This window comes from Phascolarctos cinereus, unplaced genomic scaffold (genome assembly GCF_003287225.1).
Source record: "Phascolarctos cinereus isolate Bilbo 61053 unplaced genomic scaffold, phaCin_HiC Scaffold_5;HRSCAF=322, whole genome shotgun sequence".
Classification (NCBI taxonomy): Eukaryota; Metazoa; Chordata; class Mammalia; order Diprotodontia; family Phascolarctidae; genus Phascolarctos; species Phascolarctos cinereus.
Genome location: NW_027555958.1, coordinates 244,795,891 through 244,819,012, shown reverse-complemented (window position 1 = coordinate 244,819,012; position 23,122 = coordinate 244,795,891). Strand labels below are relative to the sequence as shown.

The 23,122-nt window shown below is 47.0% G+C and overlaps 3 protein-coding genes and 1 long non-coding RNA gene across 10 annotated transcripts; 1 reads left to right on the top strand and 3 right to left on the bottom strand.

Moving 5' to 3' along the window:
• Positions 1 to 145: 145 nt before the first annotated feature.
• On the bottom strand, positions 146 to 4,065 carry ZBTB22 (zinc finger and BTB domain containing 22). Of its 3 annotated transcripts, none has more exons than XM_020999379.2 (2): positions 3,876 to 4,065; positions 146 to 2,820 (listed from the first exon to the last, which is right to left on the bottom strand). In XM_020999379.2, the coding sequence occupies exon 2, from the start codon at positions 2,752 to 2,754 to the stop codon at positions 880 to 882; it is 1,875 nt and encodes a 624-aa protein (XP_020855038.1). In that variant the 5' UTR covers positions 2,755 to 2,820; positions 3,876 to 4,065; the 3' UTR covers positions 146 to 879. The 3 variants fall into 3 exon arrangements, with proteins under 3 accessions (XP_020855038.1, XP_020855037.1, XP_078011554.1); XM_020999378.2 differs by lacking the exon at positions 3,876 to 4,065 and adding an exon at positions 3,663 to 3,753; XM_078155428.1 differs by lacking the exon at positions 3,876 to 4,065 and adding an exon at positions 3,006 to 3,331.
• Positions 4,066 to 4,637: 572 nt separating this feature from the next.
• On the bottom strand, positions 4,638 to 8,974 carry DAXX (death domain associated protein). 5 transcript variants are annotated; one of them, XM_020999523.2, is made up of 8 exons: positions 8,896 to 8,974; positions 7,783 to 8,005; positions 6,786 to 7,608; positions 6,455 to 6,669; positions 6,089 to 6,287; positions 5,455 to 5,941; positions 5,101 to 5,329; positions 4,638 to 4,857 (listed from the first exon to the last, which is right to left on the bottom strand). In XM_020999523.2, the coding sequence occupies exons 2-8, from the start codon at positions 7,987 to 7,989 to the stop codon at positions 4,798 to 4,800; spliced, it is 2,220 nt and encodes a 739-aa protein (XP_020855182.1). In that variant the 5' UTR covers positions 7,990 to 8,005; positions 8,896 to 8,974; the 3' UTR covers positions 4,638 to 4,797. The 5 variants fall into 5 exon arrangements, with proteins under 5 accessions (XP_020855182.1, XP_020855180.1, XP_020855181.1 ...); XM_020999521.2 differs by having other exon boundaries at positions 7,783 to 8,035; positions 8,896 to 8,972; XM_020999522.2 differs by having other exon boundaries at positions 7,783 to 8,038; positions 8,896 to 8,943.
• Positions 8,975 to 9,273: 299 nt separating this feature from the next.
• LOC110217246 (uncharacterized) lies at positions 9,274 to 13,076 on the top strand. The gene is made up of 3 exons (XR_013487059.1): positions 9,274 to 9,404; positions 9,690 to 9,849; positions 11,208 to 13,076. It is a non-coding gene; the product is annotated as an uncharacterized LOC110217246 (long non-coding RNA).
• On the bottom strand, positions 10,585 to 11,469 carry SMIM40 (small integral membrane protein 40). The gene is made up of 2 exons (XM_078155427.1): positions 11,151 to 11,469; positions 10,585 to 10,665 (listed from the first exon to the last, which is right to left on the bottom strand). Exon 1 carries the CDS (start codon positions 11,419 to 11,421, stop codon positions 11,179 to 11,181), a length of 243 nt encoding a protein of 80 aa, XP_078011553.1. The 5' UTR covers positions 11,422 to 11,469; the 3' UTR covers positions 10,585 to 10,665; positions 11,151 to 11,178.
• Positions 13,077 to 23,122: the final 10,046 nt, after the last annotated feature.

The window sequence follows — 23,122 nt, the reverse complement described above, 5'->3', positions numbered from 1 at the left end:
CTGGAAAGAGATTTTGGAGTCACTTAGTCCAACCCCCTAGTTTTGGAGAGGCACAGAGACCTGCCTTCCCCACATACCTAGCCCCACCCTTATCTCTTCCTCTTCCTTGTCCCCCATTAGCAATGAAACACAGGTGATTGTCAGGTCAAGTGAAGAGACCAATAAATATTTTAATCACCGTTAAAAAAAAATAATAAAATTAAAAAATAAAAACCTTACACTCCCAAAACTGGCTCCCTCCATGTCCTTGAAAGCCCCTATATGTGCATACCCCTTGTGGACTTACTGCAGGGATGGAGTTAGATGGGAAGAAATGGATATAGGTTTAATAATCCTGTAAAGGGGGAGAGGAGATTCGGGGAAGAAGGAATGAGGTGGCAGACTAGTCACCACAGTGACACACACAGACTCCAAGCACAAACTACAAATGGGACCACCTGCCCTGGAATCCTTGGGGATTCTGGACATACCACTACCCATACACAACCTTCTCCAGGTACTGATAACCTGGGAGGCTGGGTCTTAAGTGTTATTTATCTACCTGTTCCCTCTAGTGGAGCGGAAAGTAGAAGGCTCACAGTTCCAGGGTTTCCCCTATGTTGGGGAATGGAATGGGGTTAATGGAGGGGGAGGGAGAAGAGAAGAACTGTCATGAATTTCCCTCTTTATATACAAATCCATGGAGGAGAGGGCATATTATCTGGGATCCACAGTCCCATATCTCCTTTCCCCCAAACCAAGGATTTTTGGAGGAATCAAGCCCCTGGCCCATTCTCCTACTCTTCCTTTCTAGGGGTATCAGCCCAACAAATGAGGATTGTGGGAATTACTCAAGCTGCTTTCTCCAGCTCTTGGATCCAATCATGAGGGAATAGTTTGTTAATGTACACCTCCACTGCCATTGTAACCCATCTCCACCTTGTGAGTTCCTGGTGGGGACCAGACCCTCCTGTTGGGCGGAGAAGTGGTCCCTCCTACCTCATCTCCACTGCCACCCCCAGGAGGCTCTCTCTTGGGGAGCCCCATTGTCCCTGTAGGCCCCCCTCCCCCAAGGCGATGCCTCCGTTCACAGTGCCCTCGATGCCGCATGAAGCTGTCCCTCCACATGAATTTCTTTCCACACACACCACACTCATAAGGTTTGAGGCCTGTGTGGGTCTTCATGTGCTCTGTCAGGTGGTGTTTCATCTTGAATTTTTTGTTACACACAGGACAGTCAAAGGGGCGCAGATTCAGATGCATATTCACATGCCGATCCCGCATGCTCTTGTGTGAGAAAGCTTTCCCACAGTGACAAAGGAAGATCTTGTTCCCATCCCCCCCACCACTTCCCCCAGAACCACCACCACTTGCAGACACTCCCAAGTTGCCCCCTCCTGACCCTCCCAAGGTCACAGCTCCATGTTCAGCCTGGCTTCCGGGAGGCTGGGCTGAGGCCTGAGAAGAGGAGGGGAAAACTAAGATTTGGTTGCCCTGCATGTCCAGGGGCAACAAAGGGCGGGGTTGGTGGGAGGCAAAGGAAGAGGGGGCTGGTCCTCCAGGGTCATCCAGTCCTGGCCCAGCTGTCCCAGACTCATAAGGGCCAAAGTCCTCAGATGATTCACAAAAATTCACTTGTTCCTCACCCTTGTCTGCAGGGCCAGTCAGTGTCCGCACATCAGTAATACTTAGGCCAGGGTCAGAACTCCCACCTGGTGGACCCCCTGAAGCCCCACCTAGCTCCTCATCCTCATCATCCTCGCATGTCAGTACCAGGTCTTCCTCCTCCTCCTCTTCCTCCAGGTCTGGGTCTTGAGAGGCAAGAGGAGCTGGGGCAGGGCAGCCTCCCCCTCGTTTAACATATACCCAGTGTTTCTGAGGCACCATGCTGGGGGGCACATAAGTAGGGCGCCGTAGACCAGCCCCAGGAGCTACCACCCCAACTCCATCCCCTCCATCATCACTCAGCTCATCTGCCTCTAGCAGCAGCTTCCCAGAAGTGCCACCCCCACTGCCCACCACAGAAGTGGGGAACAGAGGGCCTCCTCCACTCCGTCTTTCTCCTCCCCCCATAGAAGAGGCTGAATATGCATCATGAGAGGAAGATGAGAAATCACCAGAGTCTCTGGGGCTGAAGTAATTGCTGCTGCTAGGGGACTGATTCTCACTAGCCCTGCTAGATGAAGGAGGGCGGCCAGAGCCTGTGGCTGTGGTAGCTGGTCCTGCTCCCCCAACTCCTGTGGGGCCTCCTGCCCCAGAGGCGACAGCTGCTGTGGTAGCCATGGTGGTGGTGGCAGCTGCAGAGGCCCGGCCCTCTCGAAGCAGCTCTGTGCACTTGTCCACAATATGCCACATCTGGAGCACTGAGCCAACAGTGAGAAAGTTGACAATGTCTGCAGCGGCCATGCTAAGTCGGCCTGTATAGGCAGAGGCTAGAACAGTCTCAAAGGCCCCAGGGTCCATGACGCTGGGCAGTGAGATTGAGGTCATGCCCTTGAGCAAGACTTGGTCATGGAAATAAGGGGAAGAAGCAGCCAAGACAGCCCGGTGAGCCCGGAATTCACGGCCCTGCACTCGTATCGACACGTCACAAAGCTGCCCTTGTAGCCGCTGCTGGTTGAGGGACTCTAGCAGTGCACTGGTCACTTCAGGGAAGGACACGTGCACCACAGCCGCTGCTGGCAGTGGCAGTGGGGGAGGCGCCAGCGACATAGGCAGGGGTAGAGGGGCCCGCTGGGGAGAGAGTGGGGATGGCTCCATTGCAAGGAAGAACATAGGGAAGGGGGCACCCCCCCCCCAGCCACAGGAACAGAGAGAGAGGAAGGGCGGCCGGGGGGGTCTCTGTGAAAAGAAAGAAAAGAGATGGGTCAGGAAAGCGAGGGATTCTTTGCGGATGGGGAACAGCTTCCCTTCCATGCTCTGAGCTCTTTGACATCAGCCACAGAACAGCACATGAAAGTTGGAAAGGAGCTCAGAGGCCTGGGAGGTGGCTGTGGCACAGTGGAATGAGCACTAGACAGAGATACCTGGGGAGGAGGATCTGGACTGCCAAAAACTGTACAAATGGTAGATTCTAGGTCAAACGTTTTGCTTTCTCCAGGCCTGTTTTCTCCTCTGTCAAATCAGGAGGCTCTATTAGAACCCTTCCAGGCCTGATAGTGTGACCACATTATGTCCTTTCTACTCTGCTAGCTGTCATGTTTACAGATGGGGGAAACCGAGGCTCAGGGAAGAGAAATCACATACTCTTCCTTTCAGGAACCCACTTTTTTTTTTTGCCCCTTTTGACTGTTCTGCCTGCACGTGTGGAAGATGTGAGACAGTCCCACAAATTTCCCCAGGGTGTTCCCCCAATCTTTCCCTCCCCTTGAAACCCCCCTCCCAGTGCTTCCTCAGACCACGCCTCGCCCGCTATGGCCACGCCCCCTCCCCTACAACTCCGCCCCCACTCAGACCCTGTCTCCTCTGGAATCCCCACAGTCCCCGCCCCCTTCTTAGGCCACGCCTCACGGGATACTCCCCTGGCCCCTCCCCCTCGTATCTTCTAGACCCCGCCTCTTCACTCCACACACCCCCCCACCACTACCCGACCCCACCCCCCTCTGGTCCTCCCACCATTGCACACCCAGCCCTCCCTTCTGGACTAGCCCTCCTCCCTCCCCCAGGCGCGCGTCCCCGCTTACCGGGCCGCGCGCCCCCGGGCCCCCCCGCCCCTCACTCAGCGGCCAGAGCCGCAGCCTGGGCCCCTCCCGCCGCCATCTTGCGCCGTCTCCCTCCTCCCTCCGCCCCCGGCCCGCCCCCTGTCCCGCAGACGTTAAGGGAGCCAGCCCATATTCCGCCGCCCTACTGGGACAGATTTCGCCGACTCTGCCACTTTCCCTTTAAGGAATAAATACCTCACTCCACTTTAAAGGTACCAGCTCAATTTCACCACAGCGCTTTCGAGTACCGTTTCAGCCGACTCGGTGTTTTTCCCTTTAAAACAGTAACGCTGTCTATCCCCATTTACTATAGGTTCAAGAACCAAGCAATCATCGCTTAGGCAAAAATGAAAGCAAATGAAATAAAGCTGAAATGAGAGCCCACTAGCCAATGGTAGCAATACAGAGGTGTCCGTACTACCATTGGCTAGTTGGCTCTCATTTCTGCTCCCTCCCTTTCACCCGCCTCCAGGCTGCGATTGCTTCTCTCAGAGAGGGTAAAGCCCCCTTGAGTCAAGTGTGGATTGGCTAAAAACACTTGAGCTTGGTGCTGGATTGGTCCTCTTATTCTTACGGCGCTACGCACAGGAGCAGGGGAAAGGAGGCCCGGCCGTAGGAAGTGTTTTCACTGCTGGCGGGCTAGCAGGGGTAGTGGAGCAGGATATGGAAAGTGTCAAGGTGTGGAGAACGAGATCATTGTGTGTAAAGATGTTACACAAAAGTAGAGAGAGAATTAGTTCTAGTCTGCAGGGCAAAGCATTCAATCAAGTAGGCAAAAGGCATTAGCTCCCCTTACACTGGGCTCTGGTGGGGGATACAAAGCCGAAAACGAAATATTCCCTTTTCGCAAGGAAATGAGTAGAAGAAAATCATGGGGTGGGTTTGAGAAAGGGGTGTGAGCTGCCCAGTGTCGAAGAAACTGGGAAGGAGATACATGAAAGATAGAAATGAGAAATATTACAGTACGAAAAGAACTTTATTTAGTTTCATTTTTATAAACCTTTAAAGTTTTTATTATTTTCAAAACACCAACAAAAAAGGTACAGCTCAGCTCCCCCCCCCACCAAAATAAAAACAAACAAAAACTTGGGAAGTGAGGGCTGGGAAAGCCAGACAGCTAGTCAGAGTCTGAGAGGATGATGATCTCTTCAGGGTCACACTGGGTTGCCACACTCATCTAGGGGAGGAAAAAGAATTGGGGAGAGGTTGGAAGAGACAGTCAAGATATGGGATATGGCTCTATCAAAGAATGACAGATTTAGATCTGAAAGTGGTCACTAAGTTCAAAGTTCCTCATTTTACAGATGAGAAAACATCTCAAAAGAGGAAGAGCAGACTGGCAAAATCAGAACAATGAAAACAGATGGTGGACAAAAAGGGCAAAAAAGATCAGCACCCTTCCCTAACCCCTATTTCTGACCTTGCAGGCTGCAGGCCTGGTAGCTTGTGGTCTAGGGGGCCTGGATGGTGGAGGGCTACATCTAGAGCTGGTGACCAAGCCATGGCTGGGCGAATCTGCTCGAGTGGAAGAGTCAGCAACTGGAACCAGGGAAGAAGCCAAGGGGGAGGGGACATTGGGGAAATGACACCTCTTCCCATTCTCTTGTTCATCTGCAGCTTGCACATCAATGCAGCTGGGGAAATAGAAACTGAGTAAGTATTAGTACTTCCTGAAAAAGCCCATTTCCCAAATCCCAGGTAGTTTATACTCTAAAGATCACTTCATGGCCAAGAAGCTCCCCCACTCCCACCCCATTCCTCTTATCCATGTTACCTGTGCCCAATTAGTTCTGCTTCTGTCATGTCTTCCTTCCGAGACTTCTTGAGGGGGGGACTAGGAACCCTCAGGGTGTTAGGAGAAACTCCACCATTGAAGGAAGTAGAGGTAACAGTGGCTGCCCCATTCTCCAGGAGGCTGGTGGGGAGGGGAGGTACTGGGCACTTCTTGGGAGAAGGGAGGTCCCTATCCTCAGGAGAAGGGACTGTGTCCAAAGGTAAGGCTTCAATCACCAACTCAAACAGTTGGGAGGCTGGGCTTTCAACATCTTGGGACAACTCTTCTGATGGGAGCTGTTCCCCACTGTCTTCATTCTCAAGGCAAGTGGGAACAGGTTTCTTCCTTTGAGGTAGGGAGTATGACCCTGACATTCCTGCTTCATCATCCTCCATTGAAGAGCTGCTGCTATTGCTCCCTTGTTCAGGCTCCAGCTCCTGCTCAGCAGTCCTCTGTGATGGAGACTGAGAAGCTACATATTTCTTACCTGGAAGTTGTAAAAAACAAACAGCAAGCAGAGTTGGTATGGAAAGTGTTTAATAGTAGGAAGAAAATGGGAGAGGAAGATGGGAAACTGAATATGGAGGAAGACAACTTGAGAATGGTACAAAAGTCCCACACGCTCACATAATACCTGGCTCATCTTCCTCCCCTAGGCCTTCCTGGCTCTCTTCCATCTCTTCCTCTGAATCTGTGAGCTCCTCATCTTCATCTTCTTCATCATCTTCTTCCTCTTCCTCTTCTTCATCATCATCTTCTTCTTCTTCATCTTCATCCTCATCTGTCTCAGTTTTGGAAGGGGGACAGAATGTGGACTTTTTCCCACTAGGGCCCTGCAAGAGAGGGAAGGCCTCTAATGAAACCATTCTCCCAAATCTTTATTCTCCTGAGTACTTCACCTCCCACAACTAGTTAACTCTCTTCCCTAGAGACACAGTATAAGACCTGGGCAGGATTCTGCCCTCCAGAAATATCTGATCTGACATGGGCATCCCCATACCTCTCCCAAGTCTGTGGATGCTGTTGGAAGGTCTTCATTGTGAGGAGAGTTTCCTTGGGAAAACCGGGCTTTCCTTCTCTGTCTCTCACCCTCTTCGCTCTCATCTTGCATCATTGCATATTTGGAGATCACTTCATCCAGCCGACTGAGAGCCAAGTTTCTGTTCTCCCGAAGCCTACGGGCCAGGACAGGGTCTGACAATGCAGGGTCAATGCCTGAGGTGGGAGGGAGGTATGCAGTGTGAAGGCATGGAACCAGAACTCCTAGCTTCAAAGCCTAAGGAGTAATACCCTCCCCACAGGTCTAGTGTGTATGGCCCCACTCCCTGTACCTGGCCTATAGTCATCTGTGAGGTGACAGCCAAAGTTGTAGACAAGGTCAAGATGGCGCCGCTCCTGTAACTTGGTGCCAACATCTCGAAAGGCATCCTGAGCAAGGAGCTGGAGCTGTCGCCTTGGGAGGCAGAGGCCATGTCTCGTGGCTGCCTTTTCCACAGCTCGAAGGACATCCCCGTAATCAGGAAAGGTGTCTGGGCCAGGCCTGTTGATGAGACGCTCCACACGGCGATTGACCTCCGGGTATCGAGTGCCCCGGTAGGGTATACGCTGCTCAGTCACACGGCCTGTCAGTGAACTACATGATTTTAACTCACATAGACGCCCAAAGAGTCCTAGCAGCTTACGTTTCAGCCGCCCCTCCTGCAAATATGCAGAGTCCGGGTCATCTAGCTCAGAGAGGTCCAGCTCCTTTTCCTGAAGTCGTTTTATCTCTCCCACATACAATGCCAGCAGCTGCTCTAAGCGCTGGATCTGTCTCCGTGAACCTCGGGGTCGTGGGGAGCCAGAAGCAGTTTCTTCATTTGGGGCAGGGTTAGAGGAAGGATTGGCAGGAGGTGCATCCCCAGGAGGTTCAGTGGAAGCAGGGGTCAGGGGCACTTTCCTCTTGATCGAGTGGGCTTTCAGCAATGTACAAAGCTCATTAATGAAGACATAGAGCTTGGTAGGCCGGGTTTGAGCACGGTAGAGGACACGAGAGAGAACATTTCGGAGCTCAGCTGAGGCCAGGAACGTAGGGCGAGCACGTTGCCTTCGGTTACAGAGGTACGGGACGACCTCAGGGTGTTCTCCAGTTTGCTTCTTACACAATTCAAGAAACTGGGTGGGGATGGGGGAAAGTGAAGGGAGAAGTCCAAGAGATTGGAGGAAAAGAGACAAGGGAGGTGGTTGAGAAAGAAAGAGAAAGATAGGGTTAGTAGGAGAAACTGATTAAGGACAGCTTCTTTGGCTCCCCCTCCCTGGGGCATAATAACCTTCTCCCCTGCAGCTCACCTCGTCAAACAGCTTCTCATTCTCCAGCTGGTAGCATTTCTTGCTGCCCCCACTACTGCTGCTGCCTTCCCCACTGGACTGGAGGGAATCAGAGGCTGCTGCCAGGGGTTGGGCCTGATTTGGGGGTGGATAGGAAGGCCCTGGCTGGGCAGCTGCTTCATCCTCATCATCATCATCCAGCACGATAATGCTGTTAGCGGCAGCCATGGGGGGAGCGAAGCCCCTGGTGGGGGTGTTGGGGATTTCAGGAATCCTGCTGGGGGGGGGGGGATGGGGCCTCAGAGACAGCCCCTCCAGGACATCCCCCCCCATTCTCACACCTTCCACCATCAGTCTCATGTCACTCAATCGATGCTGTTTCCCGCCCCCCTCTTACCATTTCCCACTCAAGGACTTATCTGTCTGACCTCCCCGTCATCTCAGAGTGGCCTGTCCTCTGAGAGAAGGCTTACTCCACAAGCTTTCTTGAAGGTCCCCAACCTCCTCCTCCCCACCCCAAAACTCTCAAGTCCCACCCACTTGGCTCCATTCCTCAGTCCTCTCCCCTCCACTTCCGGTCCCATCCTCTCTACTCCCAGCTACCAAGATCTTATCCTTTCTTAAGACATCAGTACCATCACGGCCACCAGCACGGCTGCTACCCCTGCCCTGCATACAATCCATCTCACACCCATTAAGGAACCAATTCCCTGTTCTCCACCCCCCTCTCTGTCTGCCTGTCTGTCCTCTCCCTTGCAGCTGTCAGCAGCACACGAGTCCCCAGGCTTTCCCTGAGCAAGGGACCCGCAGACACTTCCTCTTCTTCGCCTCCTCCCCACTTCTCCCTCTCCTCACGGTCCCCGCTCAAGGCCCCCTAGCCGGACCCCAGAAGCCCTTAGCTGAGCCCCGCCTCCCGCAGGGGTTTCCCTCCCCCAGCCCCCCATCGTCGCACTCGCACTCACACTCCCATACACTCACACACACACATACACACGCGCACGCGCTCGTGCGCGAGCACGCTCCCTCCTCAAGGGAGGGTCTCCGGCCGCCTTCCCCCTCTCCCCACCCCAGCCTTGTCACCGGGTCCTCCCCTCAGACTCTTCCCTCCTCCCGCCCGCCTCGTGCGGCCCCCACCTCAGAAACAGTCCCTACGCCGCGGCCGCCGCCTCCACCGTCGCTGTCCGTCCCTCCCCCCCTCCCCCTTACCCCCCGCTCCGTCACCCTCAGCTCTCCCTCTCCCTCACTCTCTCTCTCTCTCTCTCTCTCTCTCTCTCTCTCACTCACACACACACACACACACTCTCCGCCCCCCCCGCATCACCCAGCGCGCAGGAACGGAAGCGATCACGTCTCAGCCCCTCCCAAAACGTCCCTGGGCGCCGCCATCCTACCCTAATGGAGTAGGCCAGAGGGATATAGGAAGTGACGGCACACAAGCTACCTGCTCGGCCCTTCTATGGGAAACAGACGGCAAGTCGCCCGGGATTCTATTGGCCCACTCCGACCAAATGCTTCAGGTGGGAGGGCTTTTCTGAGGCCGGGGGACTCGGAAGTCCCTGAGGGGATGGGGGAGGCCATGTTGCCGTACGGCACCTGCCGTGACTGGGGGAACCTAATCTTACGGGGGCAAGGCAGCGAGGAATGTAAGTATCTCCGAGGATTTGCCAATCTGCGGTCACGAGGTGAAGCCCTTCTCTACCAATCAGAGGCCGGCGTCCCCTTTGCCCTTCCCCTAACGTTTGCCCAATAGCGTTCTCAAACTAGTATTGGCGGGTGGGAGGGTTCGGGGAGAGAGGCAGGGAGTTGAGCTTAGTGGAACGTTCGATCCATGGTGGGGAGGAACCGTCCATCCTATTGTAATATAAGGTGGGCTTTCCTGGGCCGCAAGAAGGATTGGGGCGGACTACGATGAGAAAGTTGTCTTTCAGTCTTATATTGATATCTGACCCCGGCTCCGCATTTGATGCGTGCCCCGACCACTCCGACCTTCCAGGCTGCCTCTCTGTCTCTAGCAGCCACCGAGAATCGGCCCTGGGGCTACGAGTTCTACTACACGAGATTATTTCTATACGTACGGAATGTGTGCACGTAAGTAATCATTCCCTCCACCAATCAGGAGAGTCTTATGTAAATAGTACCAGGCTCGAATCTTGGGGTCGCGGAACTGCAAAACGCCTACTCTATTAGCGTCAGTGCACTTAGAGGTCACCGTGGCAACCAAGTGACGGGAGAGCCGTCCCTCACACCCTACTCTGTGGTTTGCCTGCCGTACGGCAAGATGGCGGCCTCCAGGGCATGGGGAGGCACGCCCCTCTCGCCTTGCTGGGAATAGGGGAGGGGGTTCTCACCTCGGACTCTCTCCTCAGTCTGGGGGTCCCAGGGGCGGCCGCCCTGTGGGGAGTGGCCAGTTGGACCCTAGGACTTAGTGATGATGGGGGAGGTGAAGGGCGACCAGAGCCCTCGGCTGGAAATGAGGCTTTTAAAGGGCCAGACGCCTCTTTCTTCCTATGCGGAGTCGGGGTGGGGTGGGGTGGAGGGGCGGTTACGGCCGAGGAGGGGAGGGAGAGAAGAGGAAAGAAGCGGAGGCTGACGCTTCTCACTGATTCCAGCTTTATTGGAGGGAGAGGGAAGGCCAGGAAGAGTCACAGGGCTGGTCCTGGGGCACCAAAGGCGTCCCCTCCTACTGGGTATCTCGCCTCTTCCTTCAGGTTCCCTAGCAACGGGGGAGCCCAGGAATAGGATTCAGGAGACCTGGCTTCTAGTCCTGGTTCAGCACATAGTTTCCGTCAGGCAGCTTGGCCGACTATCTTCCCGTCTTCGGGACTTAGTTTCCTCCTTTATAAAATGGGAGGTGAACTAGGTCATCTAAGGAAGCTAGGCGTCGCAATGGACCGAATGCTGGGCCTGGAATCAGAAAACCTGAGTTCAGATCCTGCCCCAGACACTTATCAGCTGTGTGACCTTGGGCAGTTAAATCTCTGCTGGTCTCATTTCCTCCTCCTAAAAATAGGGATCATTATAGAACCTACTACCTCCCAGGGGGAATAATCAGCAACAAATGAGATCATACTTGGCCTTAAAGTGCTATATAAATACTAATTAATATTATCTAGCTTCCCATGAGGGGCCCCCAGCTGTTAGCAAAGACTAAAGGGCTCTTCCAATCCTTTGGAACCTCCCATGGCCCTCCCCCTCCTCCCACCCTCTCAGCTGAGAAACTTGTCTCCTATTTTGCAGAAGAGATTTGAGGCCATTCACTGTGGGCTCCCTCTTCTCTGGCACTCTGGTGCCTTCCACCACTCTCTACTCCTTTACCGCTGTCTCACATGATTCATCCCCATTCCAAGGAAACCTTAGTGCCTATCTTGTTGTCTTGGCATGTTTCTCACCTGAGTGGAGAGAGGAGGCATTCAGTGACTACAGCTCCAGTTCCTCTTCTTTTTGAGGTGTTCCAAGCAGCCAGCCCCAGAGGTTTGCCCAGGGTATTGGCCACAGCAACTTGTAGGCAGCCTCTAGCATCAGCACCGCCAGGAAGATGGCAAGAAAAATGAAAAAGGCCCTGTCTAGGGCCCGAAGAAAGGGACCCCTGGGAGGAGCAGGACCCTGGGCAAATGTCAAGAACACATCTTCCTCATTCCTGTCGCCCTCCTCCTCTGCCATCCTGCCTTGAAAGCCTAACAGCTGAGCAGATCAAGCTGGAGGTGATGGAGACACTGGCTCAGCACTAGTTGGATTAGTGGTAATTTAGAGGGGAAGCAGTTTTCTTGCTGCATGTGCCCTCTGTGACCTAATTCTCCAGAGACAGAAATAATGACTATAATGACAACATAGAGCCCTTTAAAGTTTTCAAAGTGATTTACATATATTAGTATGGAGGTCCCACACCATCCCATTAATGTAATCATAGAAGGAGTAGACTGTTAGATTGAATCATTCAAACTAGGTATATTAATCAATTTGAAAGAACTCTAGGACTGATCATTGGATGAAGACAGATAAATGACACCACACAGGAAAAACCTGTGTTTGAAGGAAAGAATAAAAATATACCTGGGATGCTAGTTGTAGAAGAGCTACAATCCTGAGGATTCAAGTTTGATCCAAGCCTGTAAGAGGGAATGGCTCTACCCTGTTGACCATGTTATTGTAAAGATGTTATTGGATCAATGGTAGAGAGTTCATCCAGCTGAGATCAGAGAGACTAGACCAGTAGCAGACAGTACACATAGCAGGGAGGCATCAAAGACCGTGAACCGTCATGGCAGAGAGAACTGACCAACTATGAATTCTGTAAGTCACTGACCCTCGGGGCCCAGCCAATGCTGCTGCACCTAAAGAGAACTTCATGAAGATTCTTTGAAGGGAGAACCAAACTACCACTAACCAGGAACCTTGAGTTACCCCTTTGCCATGTGTGCCTTACCACCTTTGTGCTTTACACTTATGCCCACTCTATCCATCATTCTTGTGTATTTTGGGGGGAGCATACCCAGAGTTGTAGGGTGGGGAGTGGAAGGGATTTTTTTCCCCAACTACCATTCTTCCCACTATACCTCCAGTCTATACCATCATAGTAAATACCTTTGTTAAAAATTAATTTTGGGGGCATTAGTTGATAATCAATGGGAAGCACATCAGTGGGAATTCCTGAGCTAGAAACTCGAGTCTTCACAGCTAACCCTCAAATCCTGAAAGTGCTAGACAGCTGCTCTCTGGGAACTCCTCTGGCCAATATAAGTGAGAATTGGGGAAATGGCCATAGAGGGAGTGTTGCCTATACATTTGAGCTTTGCCACAATTCTTTAAGATAGGCCCATTTTACAAATGAAGAAGTAAGGCTCAGAGAGCCTTATTATTATTGACTTGCTCACAGTTACACAGGTGCTGAGTATGACCAGGAACAAAAATTTTCCTGATTCCAAAGTCTGGCTGCATCTGTCATGCCTCCAGGAACTAAAGGCTTTTCATTCTGATATGCAAACAGCCCCAAATACCCTCCACTGACACTATGCTGACTGGGTTTCAGAGCCTGTCAGTAGTACTTGCTGGGGAAAATCCTTACTCTGGAGACTCAGATAGGCAACTGGAGCCCCTACACCACCCATCTTTCCTGCCATTATCTCAAAAACATCCACCAACTTCTAAATCAGAAGCCAGCCGAAAGAAGTCTGTGAGCAGAGGAGGCACTGAATCCTCTTCTTTTCTTTGTGTAAGTATAGGTGGTCCTGCAGACATAAATTTCTTCTTGAATTTGGGAATTCGAGGGTACTAGTTTTCATAGAAACAAACCTATGGAATGTCAGAGCTGGAAAAGACTTTAGCAATAATCTGGTATAAGAATCTCCCTCCCTTAAAAAAAAAAACTTAGGTTCACTGAGGGGGCGTGACTTGTTCACACAGTGAGTTTGTCAATTTATAAAATTGTTAATAATTTTGAAAAGTTATTTTGGGGGTAATTAAATTCAGGTATTCAGTAAATGAATACCTGATCTAAAATAGTTTATTCATTCTAAAGCCAATAGTAATACATCTTTTCTGTTTGGGGGGAGGAGGAAGGAGGAAAGAGACATTAGAAATTTAATTTTTAACTGTAGGGATACATGCACTAGTACAAGTAATCTTCCTCTCTGCCATAGCACCTTCTCTTTGGGGACACTGGAGGAAGAATGATGTGCATTAAAGTCCATGTGCCTCCCAGAGGGGTTGTAACTACTGTATGTACTGAGAAACTAAAACTGATTCCACTTTTTAATCCATTCTATTTTTATAATTCTATTTGTAGTTGATTTTATTCTGTATTTTACATAACTGCCCAAGACCGTTTCTTTGTCTCCAAACTGAGAAGTTAATAGGTTCAGAAGTTCAGTTTTCCTCTCTGAGCTAACTTGTCCTATAAATCACCTTAATTCAAAGAAATATATTCTCTCCACACATTTTACTGCCCAGGCACAATTAAAGGAGTCCTGTTATGGCCTAACAAGCCTTGTTAAGATGCAAATGGGCACCAGGAAGTCTGTTCCACCTTGTTCCACTAACAAGCCCTGCAGGATGTAGGTGGGCTCCATAAATCAGGAGTTGTTACTAGCCCCACATTTCTGATTTCCAGCCGATCATGTTGTCTCCCACATCTATGATGCTATCAATCATTATTTTCTTTAAGCTTTGTAACCAATCATAACTTGTTGCCCACCTATGAAGTCCTATTCTTTGGTCTGCGCTTCCCATAAAAACTGTAAAAAGTCTAGCTCACCTTACCTTCTGGTCTTAGCTTTTCTGAGGAAGCTTGGATGCTATTTATTGGTAAATTCTACTGATAAATAGATTGTACTCAGACCTTTGTGCCTCAGTTGACTTTAATTTCAACTGCAACAGCACAATCACAGTATATCCCACTTAGGTTGACCTCCAATCTGAGGCTGCTAATCCCAGGTCTCTTACACATGCAAAAATATAGGTTGCCAGCCTAGATTCTTCACATGCTCTAGAAAGCACTACGAACTTCCCTGGTGCCTGCTTGAGTTTAAAAAGAAAAATCATCAGTGTACAATATTTCATACATTTCTCAAAAATTGTCTCATGCCTCCATTTTCCATTCCTTCCCAAATTCTTGTGACCCAACCAAAAACACACTCAAATAATAGCTTAGGGCCCATTTACTGAATTAAATGAGAATATAAAAGGCAAGGTATCAAAACTCCTGGTTACGTTATAAACCCTTTATTCCCTCCTCCGTGTCATCAAGTGGAGATATTGCCTGTGACCTAAGTGAACTTTTAAGAGAGCACATTCTTGGATGTTATTTTCAGAGTAAAAGGAAGAAAGGGTGAAAATCTCCCATCACTTCCTGGTCACCATTTCCAAATCATGCCACCATACATTGCACTGCCCTCCCTTCTTTTGTTGTTGTTCAGTCATTTCAGTCCTGTCCGACTCTTTGTGACTGAATTTGGGCTTTTCTTGGCAAAGATACTGGAGTGGTTTGCATTTCCTTCTTCAGTTCATTTTATATATATGAGGAACTGAGGCTAATGGGGTTACATTATTTGCCCAGGGTCGAGCAGCTGTTGGATTTGAACTCGGGAAGACAAGCCTTCCTAATTCCAGGCCCAGCAGTCTATCCACTGTGCTACCAAGCTGATCTCTTCACTGCCTTGTAGCTCTTCTTTATGTGTTGTTTCTCCTCTTTTAGGGAAAGGACTGTCTTGCTTGCTTGCATCTGTATCCCCAGCACTTAGAAAAGTGTATGGCTGATATCAAGCACTTAATAAATGCTTTCTCTGTCAGTCTGTCTGTCTATCTATCTATCTATCTATCTATCTATCTATCTATCTATCTATCTATTGTTTCACTGACCTTAACCCAAATTCCTATAAAGATGGCCCTTATTTCTCATTTAATCACCAAATGAACATCCTCTACTTTTGATGGTCACCAGAAGGTCTTTCTAAATTTTTCTCTGTCACCATAACTTTCAGCATAGGTCCAGGGCCCCTCCAAACTCACATGACAACCCCTCTGTCCATGATGCGTCTCTCAAGCACGCAGTGCATATTTTGTTCTACTCATTGTTGATCTGTGTCTTCTAGCGTCTTCCTACTTCTGGCTTCTTTGGGAGAAGGTTGTGGAAGAAGGAACACAACTGAGAGAAGAACTTAAGATGAATTAGAAGAAAAATGAAATTTTTTAGGTGACTTGCAAGTGTTTGGATTAGCGAAGAAAGTTAGAGGTTGAATCTGAAGAGGAGAAAATTCAAAGACATTGAGAAAAATTTGAAGAACCATCTCCAGGCCCAGAGAATGGTCCAGACTTTGCTTCTAGGTTGAAAGATAATTAGCTTTAAAGATAATTAATGAGGATATAAAAGGATTAATGAGGATTAGTGAGTTGAGCCTAAAGAGGTAAATTCAAAAAGGAAAGAAGAAGGTCTTTGGCTAGGTGAGGTAAGTGAGAAAAGGTAAGTAGAACAACTAGAGTGTAAAGCATTTAATAAAGTAGCTTGGTGAGTGTGTTAAATTGTGGAAATAGGAGGTTGACAAAAGTCTAACGAGGAGGTGGATGTGGTTGTAGAATTTTTGAGACTGGGAAAATGAAGTTGATCCAGGTGTGATGGTATATAACCATAATTGCTGCTACTGGGAAAGCTGAGTGAAGCTAATGAATCAGTTGAGCTTAGGAATTCTGAGTTGAAGTGGGGCTAGAGCCAATGGGGTATCCACATTAAGTCCAGCAATAATTTGATTAGCCCCTTCAGAGGGGCTAAGGAAGTCAAACTGATCTAGGTCTTTAATGGAGCAGATCAAAGCTTCTGTGAAAGTCAGCATTGGGGATCAAACCTGTGAGTGTCCACTATGTTTCCAACTGTGGCAGGTAAAAGATGAAGTGAAATAGGGATCAAGGGCAGGAATCAGACCTTAGGGCTTAATCTTTCTTGAAAAAGTTCCTCGATTAAGAAAAATAATGGGAGACAGCTAGGTGGTACAGTGGATAGAGCAGAAGGCCTGGAGTCAGGAAGACCTGAGTTCAAGTCTAGCTTCAGACACTTACTAGCTGTGTGATCCTGGGCAAGTCATTTAACCCTGTTTGCCTCAGTTCCTCATATGTAGAAGGAAATGGCAAACTATTTCAGTATCCTTGACAAAAAAAAAACACCCAAATAGAGTCATGAAGAATCAGACACGACTGAACAACAACAAAAATAACTGGAGATTTTGAGGGAGTTTCTCTGGAAGGCTTTTGGTCGGGATCTCAGTCCCAACTTGCCAAAAACTGGCGAAAGATGAAATGACTGAGGACTTCAATTCTCAGACAACCTGGGTGACATAGGGAAAACCAGTCTCTAAAAACATATTTGAATGGGATTGGCAAGTTATTAAGAAGTGATAATTGGCTGTAAAAGTTTTAACCATGTGCCTAGGGTTGAGGTTTAAATATTGATAAGTATCTTTTAAAAAAAACAAGACTGAAAAATCTCAACCATTTAGAGTGGGAGAAATTGTTTGGTGACTTGCTTTGAGTGTGAGATGTTTATATTTTTGCAAACAGAATGACTGTTTTCAGTTGTTTTTCAGTAGTGTTGGACTTTATCATCATCATAGATTATAGGAGTCTAACTAAACAAAAGGCCTAAGAGTGATCCTGTTATGTTTTTATGATCCTAAAAGAAGAATGGAAAGGGCAGGGAAGAGTAATACACTGGGGTGGGGGGGGGAGTGAGAGAAGAATTACAAAAGTTATCTTGCATGAATATGGTGTGTAAGTAGTGTAAGGTCTATACAAAAAGAGCAGGGAGTTATCAGGGGAGGAGGTGAAGGGGAGGGACTCAAGTGGGCAACACTTGAACTTTATCTTATCTGAACTCCTCAAAGGAGGGAACAATATGTACGTGCACAGTTGGGTACAGAAATACATGGGGTTTTCTTGTCAGAAATACTGGAGTGGTTTGCCCTTTCTCCAGCTCACTTTACAGATGAGAAAACTAAAGATGGGCGACTTACCCCCAGTCACACAACTAGTAAATGTCTGAGGCCAGATTTGAACTCGGGAAATTGAGTCTTCCTGACTTCAGGCCTAGTGCTCTATCCACTGTGCTGCCTAGCTGCCCAGAATGACTGTTTCCTCTGTTCTAAATGTAGAGACCCACCACATAGAAGAGAAAGTGAAGGAACTAGAGCGTGCCTCTCCATACTCCAGGTTGATAGAGAGAATGAAGTGTTCCTAAAGGAAACAGAAGGGAAACTTCGATGGGGAACATAAAAAAAGAACTATGAGATAGAGGGTACACTTGGCTCATGTTGGAGAGTAGAAAAGTATTACACAGGGGGGAAAGGGAAGAAAAGGAACAGCTATATAATGAAATCTTTTTAGCATGGGTTGGATTGGAAATCACTTCAGTACTGAAGGATGACGAAGCAATCCTTTAATTGGACCCTGATCATGAAGAGCTGCTGAGTCAGTGGGTCCTTAAAAGGGAGTGATCCTCCCTTGGTCTCTCTCTTCCAATTTGCTGTGAATAGTAGGAGTCTTCAAGCTTCTCTGGAGGGGTGAGTACAGGACTGGTGCCCTTCCCCTACCTAGGCAGAAATGGCAAGCTGTGAGCACATGGCAGCTAAAGCCAAGTTTAAGGAAAAGCATTTATTAAGTGACTACTATATACCAAGGGGCAGCTAGGTGGTTCAGTGGGTAGAGCACTGGGACTGGAGTCAGGAAGATGAGTTCAAATATGGCCTCAGACATTTGCTAGCTGGGTGACCCTAGGCAAGTCACTTAACCCCTATTTGCCAAACTTCCTCATTTGTAAAATGAGGACACACTGGAGAAGGAAATGGCAAACCACTCTAATATCTTTACCAAGAAAACCCCATGGACTGGGTCCCTAGCTGTCACTTTTTGTTTAATTTCTGCCCTGAATATTGGTGACAGAAAAGCAATCCTGAGATGGACACATTCATCTAGTCATGTATACAACCTTGTGAGTTAGGTTGGAGACATCGGTGGGAGCTAATTTGTGGCAAGGAGATTTTTCTCCTCCTCTTACTATACCTGACATTTTAGGCTTCAAAAACATGCCTTCTTTGCTGCTGGCTCATCCCAAAATGTTTCCTTAGCACCTAGGGCCTCCTGGCCCTAGAAAAGCCTTAGAATGCATTTAGCCTGTTCACTCTGGAATATTCTTCCATAAGACCCTCCCCCTTTCTACCACTGGCAAGTTCATTCTGGAGCCTCCCTTTTGTGAAAGGGTCCATTCTCCTCCTGGCTCTGTTCCTGACTTTCTGAACTCTAAAACTATACCCCCTGTATCAGGTACCTTCTTTTCCTTCTCCCTCAATTTTCAGTTCCCTTTTGTGTATTGTCTTTCTTTGTTAGAATGTAAGCTCTTTGAAGGCAAGAACTATCTTTTTGTTTGTATTTTATATGCCCTGAACTTAGCACAATGCCTGGCACATGGGTAAGTGCTTAATAAATTCTTATTTTTTTTTCTACCTTCCCTCCCTCCCTTCTTTCCTTCCTAAAAGAAGATGACCCATATGGGGGCAAGGGGGAGAGGCCTCAATTGCTGGCTTGGCTTGATGGAAAACATGGAGGGAGTTGATTGCACCATTCTGAGTTGAGATGTGTCAACCATTTACCAAAGGTATGGTCCAAAGAAACAAACAGAATCAGTTTCTCCCTTAACCAAAGGTTTGTCCTAAGAACAAACAGAATGGGGTGTACCTTACCGAAGGTTTGAACAAGGAACAAACAGAATTAGGCTATACATGTGCTATAACATACTTATTTATTCTCATTAAGCCAGAGAATCATGCATGATGGAGTCAGAAAGTAATTCTGAACTCAGAGGTAAACAAGCTGAAGGAGACCCTTTGTACACTTACAGCAATCCCTACTCAGGATACCTGTGTTAACCAAAATTATAGTCACTATATGTGTTAACCGTAACATGAGAAAGAAATTTCTTAATAGTTTAGATTGTAAATATAATAAGAGAATGTCAAAATGTCAATTGAAATTGTAGATCCAGGATGTCTGTTTCTTTTATCATTAGCATGACATAACATAAGAAAACATAATTAAAGTCCCATTATTCAAGATAGTGTCTGGTTCAAGGCACCTTGTCCTGGGCAGTCATAAACACAAGAATGCTCCTGGTCATCTTCATCTGGCCTTGTAGTTGTTGACACAGGAAGGAGCATTTTGGGTTCACTCAGAGAACAAGGCAAAACATGTCTGTTATGCCGGAGCACACAAAGTATTATGGTAGGTTAAGCTCAGAGTGGGCCAAACTGTCTTTCTTCTGATTGGCCAGTCCAGGTTTTAGGCCTTTCTCCAGTGATGGGGGCTTCAAAATGGTTCACAGATGAAATGTGAAAAATATATTTGGCACTCTTGATAGGTGTTTTGTATTTTGATGGTTTTAAGCCTCTACTTCCTGAGAGAGGATAACAGTAGTCATAAGTTGTTGCTGCTTTTTAATTCTTCTCTCTCCATGCACTTGTCTTTTGTGTTTAGCATTTGTGTTAAAGTAATAACCACTTCTATACAATCTGTATTGTACATTGAATACCTTTCTACTCTCCCTGATTAGTAGGCATTTTAATTAGGATTTAGTAGGATTTTAGTTAAATTTTAATTTAAGAGTCACCTCAACTTCTCCCCATTATTTCGTCATTTGGTGGGAGATGGGAGTAATCCTTAGGTGGTAGGATCAGTCTGCATATGTGGGATCAGTCTACAATGGTTTTGGTTGCATAAATCTGAGTTTGAGTTAATTGAGTGAGGTTACAAAGTGGGCAATGGATGAAGTTATAAAAGTAGACAATGCTAGGGTAGAGATTCAATTCATAATAGAATTGAGTACCTAAGGGGAGGTTGCTATTTGTCCTTAGTTGTTGAGAAGGACCTTGACTTCAAGAAGGTGATGCCATGACTAGCAAGTGAATTGGATTAAGTGAGGGAGGGCTGTGCAAAGTCACCAGCCTCACTTTCTCCTCCAGAGCCATCTGGGCCCAGTGGCAGGAAATAGATCCGGATGATTGGAGATGGCCCCAGATCTCTGCCTTTTTAAGCTAAGGTCTTTTCCCAGGTGTCATTTTGACTGAGGCAATGCCCATTCATTGATTAAGGCTGGTAAGAAATGAGGTAAAGAATGGCCTAGTTTCCCTAGTCCAAAATAAAAATCAATCTGGGAGGGGAAGACCCTCAGGGTTTCTGGCCAAAACAGAAACAATTGCTATTTACATTCACTCTGAGCCATTAAGGTCCAAACAATGACCACTAAGTGGGGCTTGGGCTTGTATTTGGAGTGATTTGGGTTTTAGGCTTGGTCCTTAAGAAAGAAACCTAGCCCATAAACCCCTCCAGGAAAGGTAATAACAGGACAAAAACTTGGCTTTTAGGTAAATTCCTTTGCAATGTAGGTTAAGGGTGAAGTTAGGAGGGCTCTTTGGAATGCTCTTCAGAATATTATGTTCCATGCCTTTCAGTCTTTTAACTTAGAAGCTGCTAAATCTTGTGTTATTTTAACTAAAGCTTCACAGTATTTAAAAATTTCCCCCCTAGTTGCTTGTAATATTTTCTCCTTGATCTGGGAGCATTGAAACTTAGCTATGATGTTCCTGTGAGCTTTCATCTTGGTGGTGATTGGTAGATTTGTTCAATTTCTATTTTACCCTCTAGTTCTAAAACATCAGGGCAATTTTCCTTAATTTCTCCAGTAGCAATACCTGCCACATGATCTCTCTGGAATACAGACCTAGTGGTGGTATTGCTGGGTTGAAGAGCATGCGCAGTTTCATAGACTTTTGGGCATAGTTCCAAATTGTTTTCTAGAACTCATAATCTCTATCTCACCAGACCTAGATTTTTATTTTTTTAAGAACTAAGAGCCTCCTGATGAAGTGTACAGGTTAGGGGTGCTGGGACCCTGAGATCACGACACATGGGCCCTGCCTGAATGAATTCAACCCAAATCTTCTTTCAGCTAGAGAAAAAGTCTATTAGAGATAAACCATACAGGCCAGACTCTTAAGGCGTCTGAATATTAGTAACATTCTCCCCCACCCCCAGGTACAAGCAGGCATGAGAAAGTCTCAGCATTTAAATGGGGGCCCGGGTGGATCTTATATACACTAAGTAACTTTGGGTGACCAGGGGAGGGTCTGGAATTCCTATTGGAATGTCTGAGAGATTGAATAGACGATGGGAATAGATAATGAAGGGAACTGAAAGGAAGAAGTTTGAAAGGCATCTGAATAAGATCAAAAGGTGGGACTAGGGCTTTCAAAGGGAGATAAGGAGCTGGGGCCCATAGACAAATGGGAGCCAGATTACCTTTGGAGCAGGGGGCGAAGATCTCAGCTTGGGCCTATACCCCATCACTCCTGCCAATTAAATAAAGCTAACTTAAGATAAAAATGTGTTTAATCTGTTGTACTTTTTTTTCCTTTTGATTCACCAAAGGCAACATCTATTTCAAACGTTTATCTAAGGGTTGGAAATTCCTCATACCTCCCCTTTAGCCTCTTCTAAAGATTATGTGCCCTCAAATCCATTGACAGGTGTTGGTGTTGGAGAAATAATTGTACTTGTGTTCATATATAGTTCCTAGGTTTGTCTTGGCAGATAGACTCCCAAGTATTTTATATTGCCTACAGTTATTTTAAATGGTATTTCTCTTTCTGTCTCTTCTTGCTGGACTTTAAAATGCTGTGGGTTTATTTTATATCCCGAAACTTTGCTGAAGTTGTTAATTATTTCTAGTAGTTTTTTAGCTGATTCTCTTGAATTCTCTAAGTATACTATCATACCATCTGCAAAGAGTGATAGTTTTGTTTTCTCATTGCCTATTTTTATTCCTTCAATTTCTTTTTCTTCTCTTATTGGTATAGCTAGCATTTCTAGTACAATCTTGAATGATATTGGTGATAGTGGACATCCTTGATCTTTTCGGGAAGACTTCTTACTTAATCCTCATTACAGATAAATATATTTTAGGCAATTGAGGTTAAGTGACTGGCCCACGGTCACACAACTAGTAAATGTCAAGTGTTTGGTCTGAGGTCACATTTGAACTCTGGTCCTCTTGACTTCAGGGCTGGTGCTCTATCCACTGCGCCACCTAGCTGCCCATAGGAAATATATTCTTAACCAAACAGGAGATAGAAGCAATTACAAAAGTTAAAATAGATAGCTTTGATTACATGAAATTTTGATTACAGAAACGGGAAGTCTTCTGCACAAAATTAATGTTCCTAGGATAAAAAGGGAAGTGGTCAAATAGGGGGGAAAAGTCTTTGTATCAATTTTTCTAATAAGGGTTTGATATTCAAGAAATATGGGCAGCTAGGTGGTACAGTGGATAGAATACTGGGCTTGGAATCAGAAAGACTCATCTTCATGAGTTCACTTCCAGCCTCAGACACAAACACACATGTGTGATCCTTGGCAAGTCACTTAACCTCAGTTTGCCTTAATCTACTGGGAAAGAAATGGCAAACCACTCCAGTATCCTTGCCAAGAAAACCTCAAATGGGATCACAAAGAGTTGGACTCGACTGAAACAACTGAGCAATAGCACCCAAGAAATATGAACAATATATATATATATGTATAATTAGTAGCTATTCCATATAAATAAGTGGTCAAAGGATATGAACAGTTTTCAAAAGAAGAATTATAAAGTATTCACAATCACATGAAAGGATACTCTAAATCACTAGTAATAATAGAAATATAAATTAAAATAACCCTGAGATTTCACCTCATACTTTGCAAATTGGAAAAAATAATTTTTAAAAATGTTGATCATTAATGTTGGAGGAGTTGTGGAATAAGTACACTAATACATTGTGATGAAACTGAAATG